The sequence below is a fragment of the Rutilus rutilus genome (genome assembly GCF_951802725.1).
Source record: "Rutilus rutilus genome assembly, chromosome: 21".
Taxonomy (NCBI): domain Eukaryota; kingdom Metazoa; phylum Chordata; class Actinopteri; order Cypriniformes; family Leuciscidae; genus Rutilus; species Rutilus rutilus.
In genome coordinates this window covers 30,525,462-30,543,155 of record NC_140226.1, presented here as the reverse complement: position 1 = coordinate 30,543,155, position 17,694 = coordinate 30,525,462, and the positions used below count along the sequence as shown (strand labels likewise).

General features: G+C 37.5%; 1 protein-coding gene across 2 annotated transcripts in view; it reads right to left on the bottom strand.

Moving 5' to 3' along the window:
* Nucleotides 1–17,694, bottom strand: part of eml5 (EMAP like 5) — a 101,320-nt gene that overhangs the window by 70,201 nt on the left and 13,425 nt on the right. For both annotated transcript variants that reach the window (XR_014625771.1, XM_084393813.1), the window contains exon 2: nt 394–553. Coding sequence is in view for 1 of the 2 variants with exons in the window: in XM_084393813.1 (XP_084249939.1) it covers nt 394–553 (160 nt within the window). In the remaining variant the exon portion in view is untranslated. The remainder of the gene's footprint in view (nt 1–393; nt 554–17,694) is intronic.

The following is a 17,694-nucleotide window of genomic DNA, read 5'->3' as shown; positions in this document are numbered from 1 at the left end:
TTAAGTATAGCCGTCCAGAAAGTGCAGCATGCACATATTATGAAAGTTTCTAAAGCCATTAACTTATAGCCATTGTCAACCCTCACAATGCAATGTCACATTCAATAAGGGAAAAGTTTGGTTATGTTCCCTGAGTTTGTCATTTGATGTGACCACTGCGGATTTTGTGTGTTGTTTCTGTCAAGGTGATAACCAGCAGCTCCGGCAGACACACAGTCTCACACGTACTGTCACACTGTGGGAGTCACACCGTTGGTGTGTTCACAGTTCTGACTACCAACTAATAATAAACCATACTGAGAGATGAATCTCATGAGTTGTTAACAATGTCAACTCCTTGGTAAAGAAGTGAAATCTTTTTTATTGCTTCAAGTTATTGCTCTGAACACTCACCTGTCCATCAAGGTCGAAGGCGAGACAGGCGATACCGTGTGTGTGCATGTCTTTCAGTATGGACACTGTCTGCACAGTGTACGAGTCCCACACACAGATATACGGCTCCTTTCCAACCTGTCCTGTGGCCACCAGAACTCGCTCTGGATGCAGGGCTAAACTGTGGAAAGAGAAAGACAATGAGGTTAGGATATTTAAAGGCTGATTAACTGACAATATTTGCCAGGCAAAACAAATTCTACACAAGTATGTGAACGCAAACACTTATTCAAACATTTCAGCTAATCACAAATTCTGTCAGGACCACCATCGTCAAAAATGCGATTGACAATTAGCATATAGTTTAATTGGTGGTATGGTTCTGTTCTGGGCAAGAACTCCCGGTGCATCCATGCAGCCTAGCATGGATAAGAGAAGGGAGAACAGCAAATAACCCCGCTTAGGGTAAACAGAACAGAACCAACAAGAATCATCATTAATGTCAATATTTTAATGTACAACATAATTCGAGAATATAGTCCGATTCAAAGGGGAATCAGAATACCAAATCTTGACTGGACGAGAGGAGGAGCTGGGGATGGAGGAGGGTAATTAACTCCTGTGAGTCAGCTGATGCGAGCTTGACTAACGTGACCTGCCAGAACTAACGCTATGCTTGATTATTATTGCCTGCAAAATTATTCTATACAAATACATGAACTAAAAGAGGTCTGTGGTGAACACAAGCTCAAGATATTTCACGTTTTATTCTACAACATTTTTTCTACTGACTTTTTTCTGGATCTTCGGGATTCAGATTGGAGCTTTAACTTCTACATTTCCACATTTATTTCACACCGACATAATGAGTTTCTCTGCAGTAAACCGTGATAAACGATTCTGCGGGAGTGTGGGCGGGGCCTTGATATCACGGATCCACTTCACGCTCACTGCGCAGACTTGAGAATCAAGATGTCAGCGCCACATTTGGACACTTATTGCAATAGAAGAGAGTGAAGGTGCGTCATCCGTCTTTTTTTACAGTCTTTGTTTTGTAAACCAACAGGCCACTCAGTAATGTGGTAATCAGCTAATTCTCATGTCAATTTAAAGTACAATTCTCATCATTGTCACAAAGGGCACAAGAGCACACATTAGCGTAAACTTGTCTTTTTCTACAGCCAATATTCACAGGTCAACTTCTGTCATGTAAAAACAACAGTTTGAAGAGCAAATTAGTTAAAGTAAACTTCTTTACAGCTAACTACTTGAATAACAACACAGTCTCCCTTTGAGTACTGAGGATTGATACCCAAAAACAAGAAAACGTTTGTGTATTTACAACAGGAAAGAACACTTGCAGTGCACTGGCCAAAATTCGCTAATTGGCCATTCTGCCAATGCTACACTTTCCAAAAATACATCATTAAATATTTGGTGATATGGTCCTGCTCGAAATCCGGCCTTGATACAGATAACTGATTTTGAAAAAGGAGATTGTGGACAGCTACAATAAGATGAGCTATTACTGCTTATCATTTCCCACAGTCAGGAGTGAAAGTGAGAGAAAGGCTTTTAGTTATCAGAGACCCATGAAGAGATAACCGGAAGAAGACACTGTCTTCTGCAACCTAAGACTCAGATAAAGACTGTCAACACAGCATGTTTTGTGTGTTTTAGATGTAAATGTAGTCGACAATCATTCTATTCCTTCTTGATTTTGAAATAAGCTTTTCTTTTTCATCTCACAGCATGTAGCATTATCCATAATAATGCCCTGGTGCAGAAATAGGTGGAAAAATCAGGTCATCGCTGTTCATGTAGCAGTTTTCACTCTCTCCATCACACTAGTTCACTAAATTCATTCAGGCTTGCCTTCACATGCCCTAGGAAATCCCAGAGGCGTCCAAATGTTGCGTAACATCTGTCCAGCTTTACTACGGTCTCTCGCTCATGCACACATATATACTCGTTTTCATTTTTATCAGCAGTGTAAGCGGCTGTTCACGCAGAACACGTTTTTGCGTTCCACTGCACTGTTTTTTCATTGTTTTTTATGTAACATGGGCTGGACATGTGTTTGACCATTGCACTCATGCCTCTAAAATGTGGCACAGTTCAACTATTAAAAAATGTCTTTACACTTTATTTCTATTGCCCACTTTAGCATTAAACTAACTATAAGTAACTTTGGAACTACATGTCAACTAACTCTCATTAGAGTATTAGTAGACTGGTTTGGGTTAGTAGAATAAGTTGACACTTACTTGCAAAGTTACTTATATTAGTCAGTAATGTCTGTTGGGGAGCATCAAAATAAAGAGCTAGCAGATATTCAGCAGACAGTCTCCTAATACTCTGATGACTGCTAGCTGACATGTAATTGCAAAGTGACTTACAGTATAGAATAAAGTGTTACCAAATGTGTATTTTTAGACTGCCTTTTTTTCCGTTTCACAGCCCTCTGTCTCTCGGTCTGTGTGAATAGCCCCTAAACATGCTTTTGAGTGTAAAACCATGAGACGCAGGGCAGAGGAATGAAAAATAGGTCTAACTTCTTTTAACTCAAGTGCTGCATTTTTACTGTGCGTTCACACCGGACGCGAATAGCGCGTCAAATTCGCGCCTGCCGCGTCTAGTTATACGCTTGACCACTTTGTGTCCATTCGCATCTTTTTACAAGATGTCTGATGTTGATCGATCATTTATCGAGAGAGTCACCGCTCTGTATTTGCTCTGGAGAGCAGAACAGCGGCGTAGGGATCATCGTCGCCGTATTTGGGTCCACCAGACCCTTCGGAGGCGAACCCAGTTTGGCGAGTTTCACCATTTGCTCCAGGAGCTGCGCCTGGATGACGGCCGCTATCAGCGGTGCTTCCGCCTGTCCCGCGCCCATTTTGATGATCTGTTGTCCCGCATCGGAGCGAGGATCACCCTCGCCCTCACCCACATAATCTGTAATTTATTTTTGTATTGATGATAAATGGAGCCAGCTTCCAAAAGTAATCAACCTGTCCTGTGATTTTCTTTCTCACACAACACTGCCCAGACACAAACTATGTTCTTATACACTAAAGTATATTGGTTGTCTTTACATTAGAATAATAATGTTTCATATAATCTGGATTTAGATATGGAATAAATAGCATTCAATACAAAATGAATATGTCTCATATATTGAAATCAAGTTTTTATGTGATAAAAGATTTACTTTGTTTTTACTTCACCACGTGACAGCAGTAAGCAGGCTCCTGATTGGTTAACGCGGCGCAAATTGACGCAGAAGTTCAGTTTTTTCAACTCGGGCGGCAGACGCGAATTCGCGTCAAACACGTGAATGCACAAAAAGCACTACATAAAATCATTCGCGCTTAACGCGCCAGACGCTCAACTGAGGCGTATTTGCATCTACCGCGCCGCGCTCTACGCCTCATTCGCGCCGCAGGAATTTTTACACGCGTAAGGCGTCTTTGCATTGACTTAACATTGAAATCACTCGCGCCTGACGGGCTATTCGCGTCCGGTGTGAATGCCATGTCATGAGCGAGACACTTCAAAATATAAGACACGTGCACAGTGGTCAAAGACGTCAGTCTAACATGTTTACATAAAAACATACTGGCAACTTTTTTTTAAATGAGGTTTTATTTAACAAAGTTCGGGAGGAGCAGGTTCAGATAATTAACCAAATTATGCACAGCTGGAGATTAATCAGTAATCAACTCAATGACAGAGTATAAATTCACAGCAGACCTATCTCTGTTCATTGAAAGTTTGTCAGCATCCCTCCTCCACCCCATCTCCTCACTTCCAGTTCCATCTACACTTCCAGTTCCATCTACACTAACCAACTGGGGGAGTACTTTGGGTTCAGGCCTAACTCCGAGCTCGGAGCCCTCCCCCCGGACAGCACGCCAAATACGCATAAACTTATTGTATCAATTATATGTAGATGTGAACTCGTGAAATGCTGGTGGGGAAAGAGTTAATATTCATAAAGTCAGACACAGAAAATTCTGCAATAATTTTACACAGATTTTTCACCAATGATTAAATGCGTATTGGTTTTCCATTCATACTAGGTCGCATTTATATAAAAAATATTATTTCATCCATTTCATCACTTCTTTCCAATTTTTTTTTCAATTATATATTGTAGACTATTGAATGCTAATGATAGGAAGACATAATCTTGACATAATTGGGAAAGCAGCAGCCTTTTTGTTATAAGTGGTCAGAATAATGTATTAAAGTAGCTTGAGATGGCAGAAGGCTATTTATAAGCGCTTAAAACATTCCTTGTCTGACATGGTTGCATGTGCAATACAACGTGCCATAAATGTAGCAATGTAGTGTTCTGTCTTGCTGCATCACTCCTTGTTGGAAATAATAGCTCATTACTGGAAAAGTTAGACCAGTGTGAACACATGAGCTACTGTCACACAACTGTAGCTACTTTCAGCTGTTTGAAACTTAGAAAAGAGAAGGTGAGTAGGGGTGGATCAAATGAGGCTGTTTTTATAAAGCCAGTAGACTATGTAAGGGGAACTTTTGTTTGAAGCTCAATGAAAAAAACATTTCCTTTGCCCTGTTTGAACCCACTCACATCTAGGCTTGAATTGCCTGAGAGACACAATTTCACCAACAATTTAACATTGACTATCTGTCAAAACGTTTCCCTGTTCTCGAGGGCGCTCTGGTTTCTGTCTCCTGCTCTTGACGGTGTGTTTGTTTATATTCAGCTAGAGTTTCCAGCTCCCACAGTCTGAGCCTTCAGATTTCAGCTTTTTAAGCCTGCCAGGGTGATTCTGCCTGGCACTGAGGAGGAGTGACTACATTAAACCCCTCAGGGAGCCGTAGCGCTCATGAACATCGCTGTGTGTCTGCCTTGTCTGTCTTTTTTAATCTGTCTCTCTTGCTCCCAGAATCGCTTTTCTCATATACCTGTTCCCTCTTTCTACATCAGTAATTCTCATCCAGGGCTACAAGTACTTTGTTAAAGCTATAAAATTCTAATTATGACTTTCAAAATAAAAGTATTAGCACTGTCATAACAGTTAAATAAAACCGATCCTCAGGATTAAAATAATAATAATAATAATAATTTCACTATTTATTTTTTTATTAATTTCATTTTGAATAAATTAGAATAAATAACTTTGATCTTTTCAGTTCCTCACCGATTTTGCCTATTTTTCACATATTTTTCCTCACCTTAGTGCTGCTATCTAAAGATAGATAGTTGGATTTCTGTGAACTGTTAGCTGTTTTTTTATGTCAATGCCACAATAAGGGGAAATTAGAAATATGGTTTGAGTGGATTAAGAATGTTCATTATTTTTTTATTCTTGTTACATAGTGGACTTTCTGCATATTCGTTATAAATGGCAATAAATAAAGTATTATATATATATTATATTCAGTTCCTTATAAAGACCAGTAGATAAAGAGCAGTGTTATTTTAGTATTTTAGTATAATTTTATACATTAAAATAATAATTATAATATTATAGTATTCATTTGTATAGCTTTTATTTTTATATTTTCCGTTTTCATTTTAATTTTAGGTTGTTGTTTTTTTGCTTCAAGTGGTTTTTTTTTTGTGCTTTTGTCATTTGTATTAGTTTCTATTTAGATTTAATTTATTTTATTTCTTAACTTATTTTATTTCAGTTAATTGCCAAGTTTTTATTTTAAATCATTTAATATTTGCATTTTATTTCAGCTCTATTTCAGTTAACAAAATAAATTTTTAATAGATTTAGTTTCACTTAGCAATAACAAAACTGATAAATACTCCAGACATAGGTACATTTGTTTACCTAATGTTTTCCTATTTACATATCATCAATGTAAAATGTACAAGCTAAAAAAAAAATAATAATCAAACAAACAAAATGTAGTATAAAATAACAGCAAAAGCTAAGCTACTAAGCTAGTGAGTCTTTTTCTCCCACAGCACTGACTGGCTTTTGTAGTTTAACACTAAAATCATTCTAACAATGACCATAATATTACTGATCATGCATAATGATATTCAGTATTAATCAAAAGCAACACATTTTTGCACTACATTGTTTTATGTTAAAATCAGTTGTGTTGAGACCTGTTTAAAGCAGTTCCACTCAAATCTGTGCTGCTGTGTGGCTTCCCACATTTCCCTGCAGTGATCGAACCCTCGAGCCAGTCGCCAGTCCTCCTTCTTCTCTCTGTGGATTACATAATCTCACATAACTGAAAATAGAGCAAAACCACTGAGCCTCGGCACAGCTCTCCATCACAGCACAACCTGTCTCTCAATATGAACGCAAAATGATTTCTTATGTCAAAGAGATCAATAACTGATGCAATTAGTTTCCATGCAGGAGAAAAACCCACACGGGGTTCAGAGGGGTTTAAAAAAAAATCATTCAGATGACTTTCAGGAAGAAGGAATACTTTGGGCTCTCTGCCTCTTTGAGGAATTAACTAAAAATCATGTATTTCCATGAATTGTCTGCGTTATTTTAGCTTCTAATTCACTGAAGGAATTATGCAAATTATGGTAATAGTTGAAAACTTGCCAAATTTTTGCCTGGATGCTGCAAAGTGTAACTAGGGGTCCACAAATATTTTTGAAAAACTTAGGGCCAGATTTACTAAACGGTAAATTAGCGTGAGAGCACGATCCCATAAAAGCGCATATGGGAATGGAAAGTTCTGCGCGGGATCCACTGACGACGAACACATTAAAGAACACACACACAGTCTACCAAGAGCAGCGCAAATTAGCGTCTGGTTTAAGACTTGCTGTTTTTGGCCGGTAAATAATGGCGCAAATACCAGTAAATTGACTAGCGCAAACCTTAGTAAATCAGCTTGCGTGATTCATTTAAATACACTGAGAGTCTGAAAGGGAAAATCCTACAAATTCATATGCAATAAAGTCAGCCGCAAAAATCACCCTGTCCACGCCTTTGCAGCGCTGATTTTTCACTGCGTGTCTTTAGTAAATCCTAACAGTAGTTTTGAGGGTTTGCGCTGGCTCTTAATATTTTTCTCACAAAATATAAATGGGTATAAAAGTCACCATGAAATCAAAATTGACAATTCTTTTCTTTCTTTTTTTTTGTATGGAATATTGCAGTGTTTATTATAAATGATTTATCTGTGAACATAATTATTTTCTTTTATTAATGTGCCCTTGTATTCTTTAAATCAAAAACATGAACTTCCCCTCCCTCTTACAACAACATCTCTTCTCTGATGAACAAAATCAAGTCCTGTCCTACATTTTTTCTCATTTGAGAAGCTGATATAAATCAGAGTGAAACCCTGGTGTCAGGAAAACCCTGGTGTCCTGCTGACTGATTTAGCCGCTGCTCCATTACTTTCATTTATTTATTTATTATTGCTTTATATTATTGCCTGCCCAATGCATACAAGTGATTTCTGAGTTCGGCTTTCAATTGTGACCAGTGGATTGGAAAAATAAACGTGATGGCTCGATAAAAATTAAATTGATAGCCTAATAAATCATGGATTCGCTAGTGTTGTCTGCAACGCTATTTACCTAATCTCCAGCGAAGGCCTTCTGCACACACAAAAAGAAAAGCCCTGCATGAACACGCAGTGTAATGAAGTGAGTGGCTTTTCCTGATGGATCTTATATCTATAAGATGGATTTCTGTGAGCGAGGTTACAAACGTTTGTTCCTTTTCTACGAGCGTTTCTCAAAAATTAACTTAACACGAACGCGCAAGTACACGCTGAAGTGCTGAAATGTCAATCACTCATCACTGTAACCTCTTTACGTCCTATAACTTTTAGCGTAATGTTATTTACCTGACCATAGGATGATTAAAGTTTATTTCAATCCATGCTGACGACGCTCGTTGAAACGGTAGGCAAGTCTAAATGCAGAAACCGTGCGTAGAGTCCATTGCACGTAGAAGCGTGGATTCAGAGAACTTAGAAAATGTGAAATAATAATGTTGTCAGAGAATTGAAAAGAGAATTCAGTTTAAAAGAATTCAGGTCTTCTCTGGTCCATTCAGAAAAAGCACATTTATTTTAAAACTACCCAGAAGCCAATACCGAACCTGATCCGTGTCCGAACCCGTGAAGACCTCTATTTTTGGGGTTCCTTGGAAAAAGTTGATAAAACCCCTAGTGTAAATGATCATAGAAGCAGTTACTAGTGTAATGATGATCAAATGACAAAGAAGAGAATTATAACCAAGCAGGACAAGCGGTCAGTCTGTGAATATGGGGAGAGCGCGCAAGTGTTTTTTTCTTAATATCCAGTTCTCCTGTTGCTCAGTTTACTATTTGCCACTAGGTAGGGCGATTTTCGATTCTCCTTTCCTTTAATCCTCCCTTGTCTGGCTTACGCTACTCTGAGCAATGCCTGAACTTTGTATTTTGAGCACTTCTTGCGTTGTTTTTGCCTCTTCACGATGACTCGCTTAATTCAGTCCTCATTTGTAAGTTGCTTTGGACAAAGGCGTCTGCTAAATGACTAAATGTAAATGTAATGTAACCAGGCATATATTCAGACAAATAAGCTAGAACGTGGTCAACGGCATCTTTCACAACCTGGAACTTAAGCCGGGACACACCAAGCCGACGTCAAAGAACTAGCGTTGACGAAAGACTTCGCCTCTTGTCGGCTGCATCTCGGCCAAAAAGCTGCGCTTGAACACACCAAAAGGAAGAAAGGCGTCTGTCAACTATCACATGCGTTCTGTGCCTACATGTAAGTGAATATCAGTCTATATCAGCAGGTATCAATAGTCTATTTTCGTCATTCAAAAAAGGGAAACCGAAACTAGGACTGCAGATATATGAACCGTAAACAAAGCAGCGCTTGCATACCATTTTGAATATCAATCACGCTGATCACTTTCTTCATTCCAGTGGCTCATGTTATCATGAAAATATGCGTGCGTTCGATTGCTTAGGTAAGATGACGTAAAATTATAACAGCCGTCTTGACTTCTTTGCTCGCTTTCATCAATTTCGCTTTTATTCTAGTGCACTGACTCGTTCGCTAAGCTGAACAGCCAATCAGAGTTCTCGATTCAACATGCTGAATCGGTCCAAAAAAACCTGAAAGTGTCAGACGAGAGCCAACGGTGAAAAAAACGAATCCGACCGACACTCAAAAATCGCCCGACATTGCCGACAACTGACAGTCGGCTTGGTGTGTCCCGGGCTTTAGAAACGACACCCAAGAAGGAAAATTTCACAATTTTTTCACCAATTTGCATCTAACACAGTTTTTATGGGCGGAAACAAATAAGCAGCGCAATCAGTGAGCGCATTTCATTATCATCCCCCCCCCCTCTGTGAGTCAGATTGGTGTAGACGGTCTGTTGAATCTGTTCCTAAACACAAACACAGGGTCAGCTCAACCCTATGGATTACAGCGAGGGTCTGTTTAGCCTTCGCGACTGCTTAATAAGTACGTGTTTGCCCCCAGTCTGTCTCATTAGCAGTGCTATTGCCAAGTGAGACCAGAAGATGGAGGGATTAACTTCAATTCTTCTCATTCAATCCTGCCTAAGGGACAGATGGGTCAAATCTCTGTTTTGTCCTCAATACAAACAAATCCAAATACAGTTTGACACTCACTCTAACAGTGACCGAGGCTGAGCTGTCAGCGAACAGATTAAAACATGAATTTGATTTTAACATTGTCTGATGAAAAAGCGAGTGCTGCTTGCCTGTGTAAAACTCAATGGCATTACACTAGGGTGGTTGCCAGACTTTGCTATGCAGTTGCTATGGTTATTCCGAGTGGTTTTACTAGGGAAGCAATGATATTAAAATTCTGTCTGAGAGCTGATAATTATTTTAATGTTTAGTCGATAACCGCTAAATGTGGTCTGACTGCTTAGAAAAGCAATAGCACACCTCTCCTCTACAGGTCAAAAAATTTGAGGAATTATTTATGTGCATACCACAAACAAAGTTTAATTCGTAGAGTTGAGGGTTTGTTAAAATAACAATAGTGTTCACATTGAATATGGTTTCAAAAGGTTTCAGTAAACTCCTACATCACAGTCATGTGAATTACTCATTACTTAACAAGAACTACTTGCTCTCTAGTCACTCGCCAGATACAAATAGTACTAATATCAGGCGTGTGATCCTCCAGTGTCCTGTTATAGCTCGTTAGAGATCTCTCTGCATATTAATGCTGTGATTTTCTGCTTTGATTTGATGTGATCAGATGCCACAAGCCCACGCTATGTGGGCTCAGAGGAACTCACTCCCTGTAGTATTTCATCATGACCTGCCAATTTCAGCTCAAACATCTGAATGTTAAATGAAAGATATGCAAATCTGGAGCCTTGGCTTTTTGTAAGTGTAAAATTTCAATAAGCTGTCAATTTGCTAAAATTTTTAGTTAGGTTTGAGTAGGAGTAAAACAAGATATTAAACAAGTGAAAAATTCTGCACACACATGACCTGGAAGTCATTTTAAAGCAGTGCTATTTTAGTATCAATTAATAGTTTTTAGTTTGTTTTACTAATTTTTAATAGTTATATATTTTTTGTTTTTTATACATTTTTATTTCAGGTTTAATTATTTTACTGCATCAAGTTAAACTAAATGAAAAAGGTTGCTTTGGAAACTAGCTAAACTAAAATAAGTTTCATGTTTTTATTTTATTTCAGTTAACGTTATTTTTTATGGTTTTAGTTTTAATAGCTATAATAACCCTGCTTCAGAGATTTAAAGGATTGAAATAAATTTAAGGGAATAAAGAAATAAGAAAGTTCTCTAATTTGTGTTAGAATCCATTTAAACAGTTTGCAAGTAGTATTTTATTTTAAAATATGCACACATTCACTATTATTCATATGTCTAATATGTCAAAAATGCGAAATGTTTCTCGTCTCGTCAAATTCAGTCATGAATCGTCGTGTAGGCTAAATGATGGCATCGTTTTAACTCATAATGGCAAAATTTCATAAAGTTAAGTAGTTTCTACTGTCGGTCATTGAACATTTCTATTGTAAAACAGTCAAATGTTAATTGTTTAGTTGCTTCCATTTTACCACAAAATCTAAAGTAATATAATCTAAAGTATAAAATCTAAAGTAATTTCAAAAGAAATCCATGTAATCGGGAATTTCGGATAAGGGCAAGATTTCCACATGCAGATTTCATAACAGGTTGGTTCCTCAAATTTGCCACAGCGCTGCTTGATTTGACTTCTATGTGAACTGCTCTATACATTGCTACACTAATGACAACAATGTTTTTTGCTTATATGACCGCACATTTATACTTGGAGTGATTCTTTATGGTTATAGTTATTGTTCTTGATGTGTACAGCCTTAAAGGAATACTCCACTTTTTGGGGAAATAGGCTCATTTTACAACTCCCCCAGAGTTAAACAGTTGAGTTTTACCGTTTTCGAATCCATTCAGCCAAACTCCGGGTCTCGCGGTACCACTTTTAGCAAAGCTTAGCATAGATCATTGAATCGGACAGGACCATTAGCATCTCTCTCCAAAAAATGACCAAAGAGTTTCGATATTTTTCCTATTTAAAACTTGACTCTTCTGTAGTTACATCGTGTACTAAGACCGACGGAAAATGAAAAGTTGCGATTTTCTAGGCTGATATGGCTAGGAACTATACTCTCATTCCTGCGTAATAATCAAGAAACTTTGCTGCCGTACCATGAGTCCAGCAGGCGTAATGATATGATGCAGCGCCTGAAAATAGTCCCCAGCTCAGTAACTTCCAACGTGACCGGGACTAAGTTTGTCTAACCTATTAGACCTATTTTCAGGCGCTGCGTCATATCATTACGCCTGCTGGACTCATGGTACGGCAGCAAAGTTTCTTGATTATTACGCAGGAATGAGAGTATAGTTCCTAGCTATATCAGCCTAGAAAATCGCAACTTTTCATTTTCCGTCGGTCTTAGTACACGATGTAACTACAGAAGAGTCAAGTTTTAAATATGAAAAATATAATTTTTTTGGAGAGAGATGCTAATGGTCCTGTCCGATTCAATGATGTATGCTAAGCTATGCTAAAAGTGGTACCGCCAGACCCGGAGATCGGCTGAATGGATTCGAAAACGGTAAAACTCAACTGTTTAACTCTGGGGGAGTTGTAAAATGAGCCTATTTCCAAAAAAAGTGGAGTATCCCTTTAAGACCAAAAACATGAATTACAATAAGTAAAAGGGCATTCATAGTGAATTTCAGCTTTAGTCAAGAAGAAGGTGATTCCACATGTGACCCGCTCTTCATGAGGCTGAATATTAAATCTGCCTCTCTGTGATCAAGACATGCGTTAAAATAAATATACAAAGGCTAAGTGCCCTCAAATAACCTCTTTAATTGATTGGCTACATCCTACAGTCCATCAAAATCTCTTTTCTTGTTTGGCTCTCTCTCTCTTTCTCTCTGTCCTCTTTCTCCCACATTACCTTTCTATTAGCTAATGAGCTGGTTTAGTAAGTGGCCTGTTGTCACGGCGCAGTTCCTGTGATGTACAGCCCACCGCTAGCCCAGCCTATTAGCTAATGGGTCCAATGGAGGCCTTTAGTGGGCGGACAGGCCAACGGTGCAGGACTGCAGATATCCTGCAAGGAGTCTCTGGTGGAGACGTGCTTCGGTGGAAGCGTTTAGCTGCTTAAGGCAGAGAGCTTCAAGCTGAGAAACAGAAGCTTGTCATGGTAACAAGAGGAGGGAGTGGGAAGTGAAATGTTAAGTTGGACAGCTGGAGTCTGCTGTGCCACCTGATAGAGATCAGTTCACATTCAAAGTCTGTTTAATAGAGCCACGTTGTTAATGAAGCAGCAGATGCAACAATCCAGTGTCTCCTGTGCTGATGTTCAGCCAAGAATGGCTCTGCAGTGCCAGAGCAAAAGATTCAATCGATTCAAAAATGGCATCGTATTCATTTACAGAATCCACAAATAATTGCGGAGCCAAGTTTGGGGCCAGTAAGAATTATTTATTTTATTTATTTATTTTTGGAAATTATGCTCATCAAGGCTGCATTTATTTGATCAAAAATACAGTAAAAAAAAAAAACTATTATTGCAATTGTAAATAACTTTTCTATTTTAATACATTTTAAAATGTTTATTAAAAAAAAAAACAGTAAATATTACAATTATGTAAAATATTATTTATTGAAATATTATTATAATTTTTGTAACAATGTAAATGTATTAACTTTCACTTTTGATCAATTTAATGTGCCTTTGCAGAAAAAAAGTAAAAAAAATTCTCACACCAAACTTTTTGAACAATAGTGTAAATATCAATATATAAAAACATCCAAATTAAAATAATTCAAATACATTATTGTGGCAGATGATAATGTCAATCATTGAATAGACATCAGTAAATATATTATTTCCCCTAACACAACATAACATTAGCCTACATGCCTTATTATGAATTTATGAGTCACACATTATGGTAAATGTTTTACATAATTAATTGTACCAAATTAACATGTTGAATTGACAGTCCTACAAAAGAAATCATACTTTACTTGACCCCAGTCCAACTTCCTTTGTCAGAATTAATGAGGCCTTCTTTATTTATGAAGGCATTCTCTAATGCTCAAATGCTTCAATTGTTTTTCAATTAACTAAAATAGATGTGAATAATGCATGATAACACTGCTTGAATGCATTTTAAATAATTGGCCGGTTACTAAAGTCATCCCTCTGATGTCAACCATTATGTTTGGTTTTGAAAGTGCTTGCTTTCACGTTCACTATTTTTAAGGCTGATTTTAGTTTATTTGATGTAAAAGCCACTTCATAATAGCTTTACATTCAACACTTGCTTCTGATACATGAATACAGATATTTGACTGTAAATTTGAGTGCAGTTCGTTTCAAAAATCAATAACTCTTATGAGCAGATTCTTTAAATTAATTCATTAACAAGCCTCGTGTTATCAGTGTAAATATGAATGGGGATGAACAGCTCTCTCATGTTATAGACCGCTTTGCAAAGACTAGCCATAGCAAGCAGTAAAACATGGTTTCATGAGTCTAACTTTATCTCTTTCCCCAATCAATTGGCTGTAAAGAAAGTGGCTGAAATTTATTCAAGTGCTTAGTTTCCTCATTGCTTAACAAGCTATCAAATGTGGTTTTGCCACATCAACATTATAGCTACTACTAGCTATTCAAAAATGTTCTGCCCCAACTTCCAACTTCAACATGAGTATGTCAACACAGAAGAGAATCTGCATTCATTAAATCAGTTCATTCAAAGACAAACCAAAAGTTCAGCTCATAGATTCAGTCAATCAACAAACCACAAAAGGTCAACCGTCATTGAAGGGGAAGACTAAGGTATATTTATTGGGCCAAATGCTCAAATAAAACCAATGTTATAGAGAAGCTGTGGTTCATTTGACATAATGAAAACAAGACTGTGAGGTATTGAAAGAGCATTCAATGTCACACCGTTGTGTCGACCGACAAAACATTGACAAAACATGTATTGAACTTACATCCCTCAGAGTGTATTGGTGTCAACTTTAAAACGAAATTGACGAAACAGACATATTGAACTTCCATCCCTGGTGTCAATTTTAAAACAACTCGACTCTGAATTTCTGATTGGTTAAATAGTTTTACTTTTTGTATTTTCTGTTTTTGTTTTCCAGATGGCAAGCAGGGTTATTGTTAAAACCATTAAAAACATTTTTGTTAATTAAAATAATGCTAAAATAAAATAAAATGAAATAAATGATTTAAATAGATGAAAAACTTAAAACTAAATGAAAATTGGCAATTATCTTTTGGCAAATTGGTTTTAAGTTTAAGTTGAAGCACCAAAATTACCAACTGGAAATAAAACTCGAACTGAAATAAAATAGTCAAAAAGACAAAAAAAAAAAAAAAACGTTACATTAGAAATATTTAAATTAATATTAAATGGAAAAACTTAAACTAAATAAAAATTAGAAATGCTGTATTGGCGATTAACTGAAATAAGTGATAAATTAAGTAACTAAAATAAGAAGCAACAATATTATTAACTGGGAATAGAAAAACTGAACAAAAACTGAAATAAGAGAAAACAAACAAATAGTAATATTTAAATAATAATAAAAATGACAAAAGCACATAAAAAAAAAATGTCAAGAAATACTACAATTAAAATACAAACAGAAATTATAAAAAATAAAAGCTAATTAAAAATATTAATACATTTTATAGTATACAAATAATAGTAAAATATGACTGTAGCAGAATGGTACTTCACATTTGTGTCACACACACACACACACACACACACACACACACACACACACACACGCACGCACGCACGCACGCACGCACGCACGCACGCACGCACGCACGCACGCACGCACGCACGCACACACACACACACACGATGGTGTCAAAGCAGCGACTACAGCAGTCACCTTGCTTGCCCTTGTTGTAGATTACCAGGAAGGAAAGGATTACTAGCACATTTCCAAAAGTCAGTATTTATCTTGCTTGCCTTGACTTCTATAGAACAAGCTAAATCCCAACAACCAATAACACTTCAAGCTCAGCACCTGTCTGCAAAAAAAGCCCAAATGTCCATGCGTGCCAGATACATACAGGTGTCACAGCAGTAAGTTTGGTTAAATCAGGGGTGCCCAATCTTGCTCCTGCCGATCGACTGTCCTGCACAGTTCATCTCCAACCCTAATCAAACACACCTGCCTTTAATTTTCAAGTGATCCTGAAGACCTTAATTGGTTGCTTCAGGTGTGTTTGAATAGGGATGGAGATGAACTGTGCAGGACAGGCAATCGGCAGGAGCAGGATTGGGCACCCCTGGGTTAAATGAAGCAAAAACGTTGCTACGTTAGCTACGATGCAATACGTTTAATAATGTTAAGTAACCTTGGTTTACCTCAGTTGTGTCATATGATGGATGGGACTGATGAAGTCTGTCGTTTAATCTCTCAGTGTTTCCTAATGCAGCAGAATTTTGCTCTGCTATAAAAATTAAGAGATAAAAATGGGCTACAATAGGATCAGACATTAGAAATATAATCCAATGGAGACAGAACACGTGCACGGAGTGATCCACTGCTGAAGAGCTGCATTTGCTTGAATTTTCTGGGCCATGTTTCCCAGTGTTGTCCTGCCGTACAGACCCCTGGCTTGTACAAATGTGCATTTCCACTTGATATTAGGCTGAAAATGTCAGGAGGCTCTTATGAATTAAGACTCTTTTTTTGTATCAAAAAAAACATTTTGATCATAAAAATAGATGGAATCCAGACACTGCAAAAATAAATGTGCAGCAAAAAATCTCCACACTATTTGTGTTAGTATATGCAATTTAAAGGGGTGGTATAATGCCCCTTTTTACAAGATATCAAATAAATCTCTGATCTCCCTAGATGTGAAGTTTTAGCTCAAAAAAACCCACAGATATTTTTATACAGCATATTAAAATTGTCACTTGTTGAGGGTGAGCAAAAACACACCGTTTTTGTGTCTGTCCCTTTAAATGCAAATGAGCTGCTGCTCCCGGCACAGGGGGCGGAGCTTCAAGAGACAAAGATGGAGATACTCAAAAAGAAGTGACAACATGTAGAGCAACAGGACGTTTCTGAATGGTTAGTTGATGAATTTATGTAGCTTATGTATAGTTATCTTCTAGTCATTGATTAGCATTTTCTGTCATGATAATCTATAAATCGAGTTCCGGGGGTGGGATTTATGTAAATTTTTTAGGGATGTCACTAACCCGGAAGGAATGTCGTGTAGTCTCTACCAGCCGTTTGTTGTAGTCCTTAAAGGAGCATTTCACCCGTGGGAACATTAATCTATATTGAAAGTGGGTCATATATGTAGTCGAAATGTAACATAAATTTCGAATTTGGTGCCTTCTTGACCGAGGAAAGACAGAAAGCCACTTTAGGGTGCATTTGTATGGAAGACAACAACTCCCACAATGCAACACATTGCACAGCTCCACAAGCCACTCCCACTAATCCAGAAACTAGGATGGTTCACAACACAAACGTCCGTGTCCTCGTCCTTTAAAAGGAAATATCTCCCTTTGTTTTGAACTTTGCAGATGTTGTTTATGCTCAAACAGCAACATTACACACTAACTAAAGTTAGAAAAGTGAAATCATAATCAACCACCCCTTTAAAAACTCCCAGGGTCCTGTTTGGTGGTTAATAAAGCAAAAAGCCACTTGAGGTCCTGTATTACCATGAATTTATCATGATCTTTGCTTCAAGCTTCAAATGCAGCTTATCCAATTAGAATTTAAGAGTCTGAACTTTCCATTTTTATAAGAAACGATACAATAT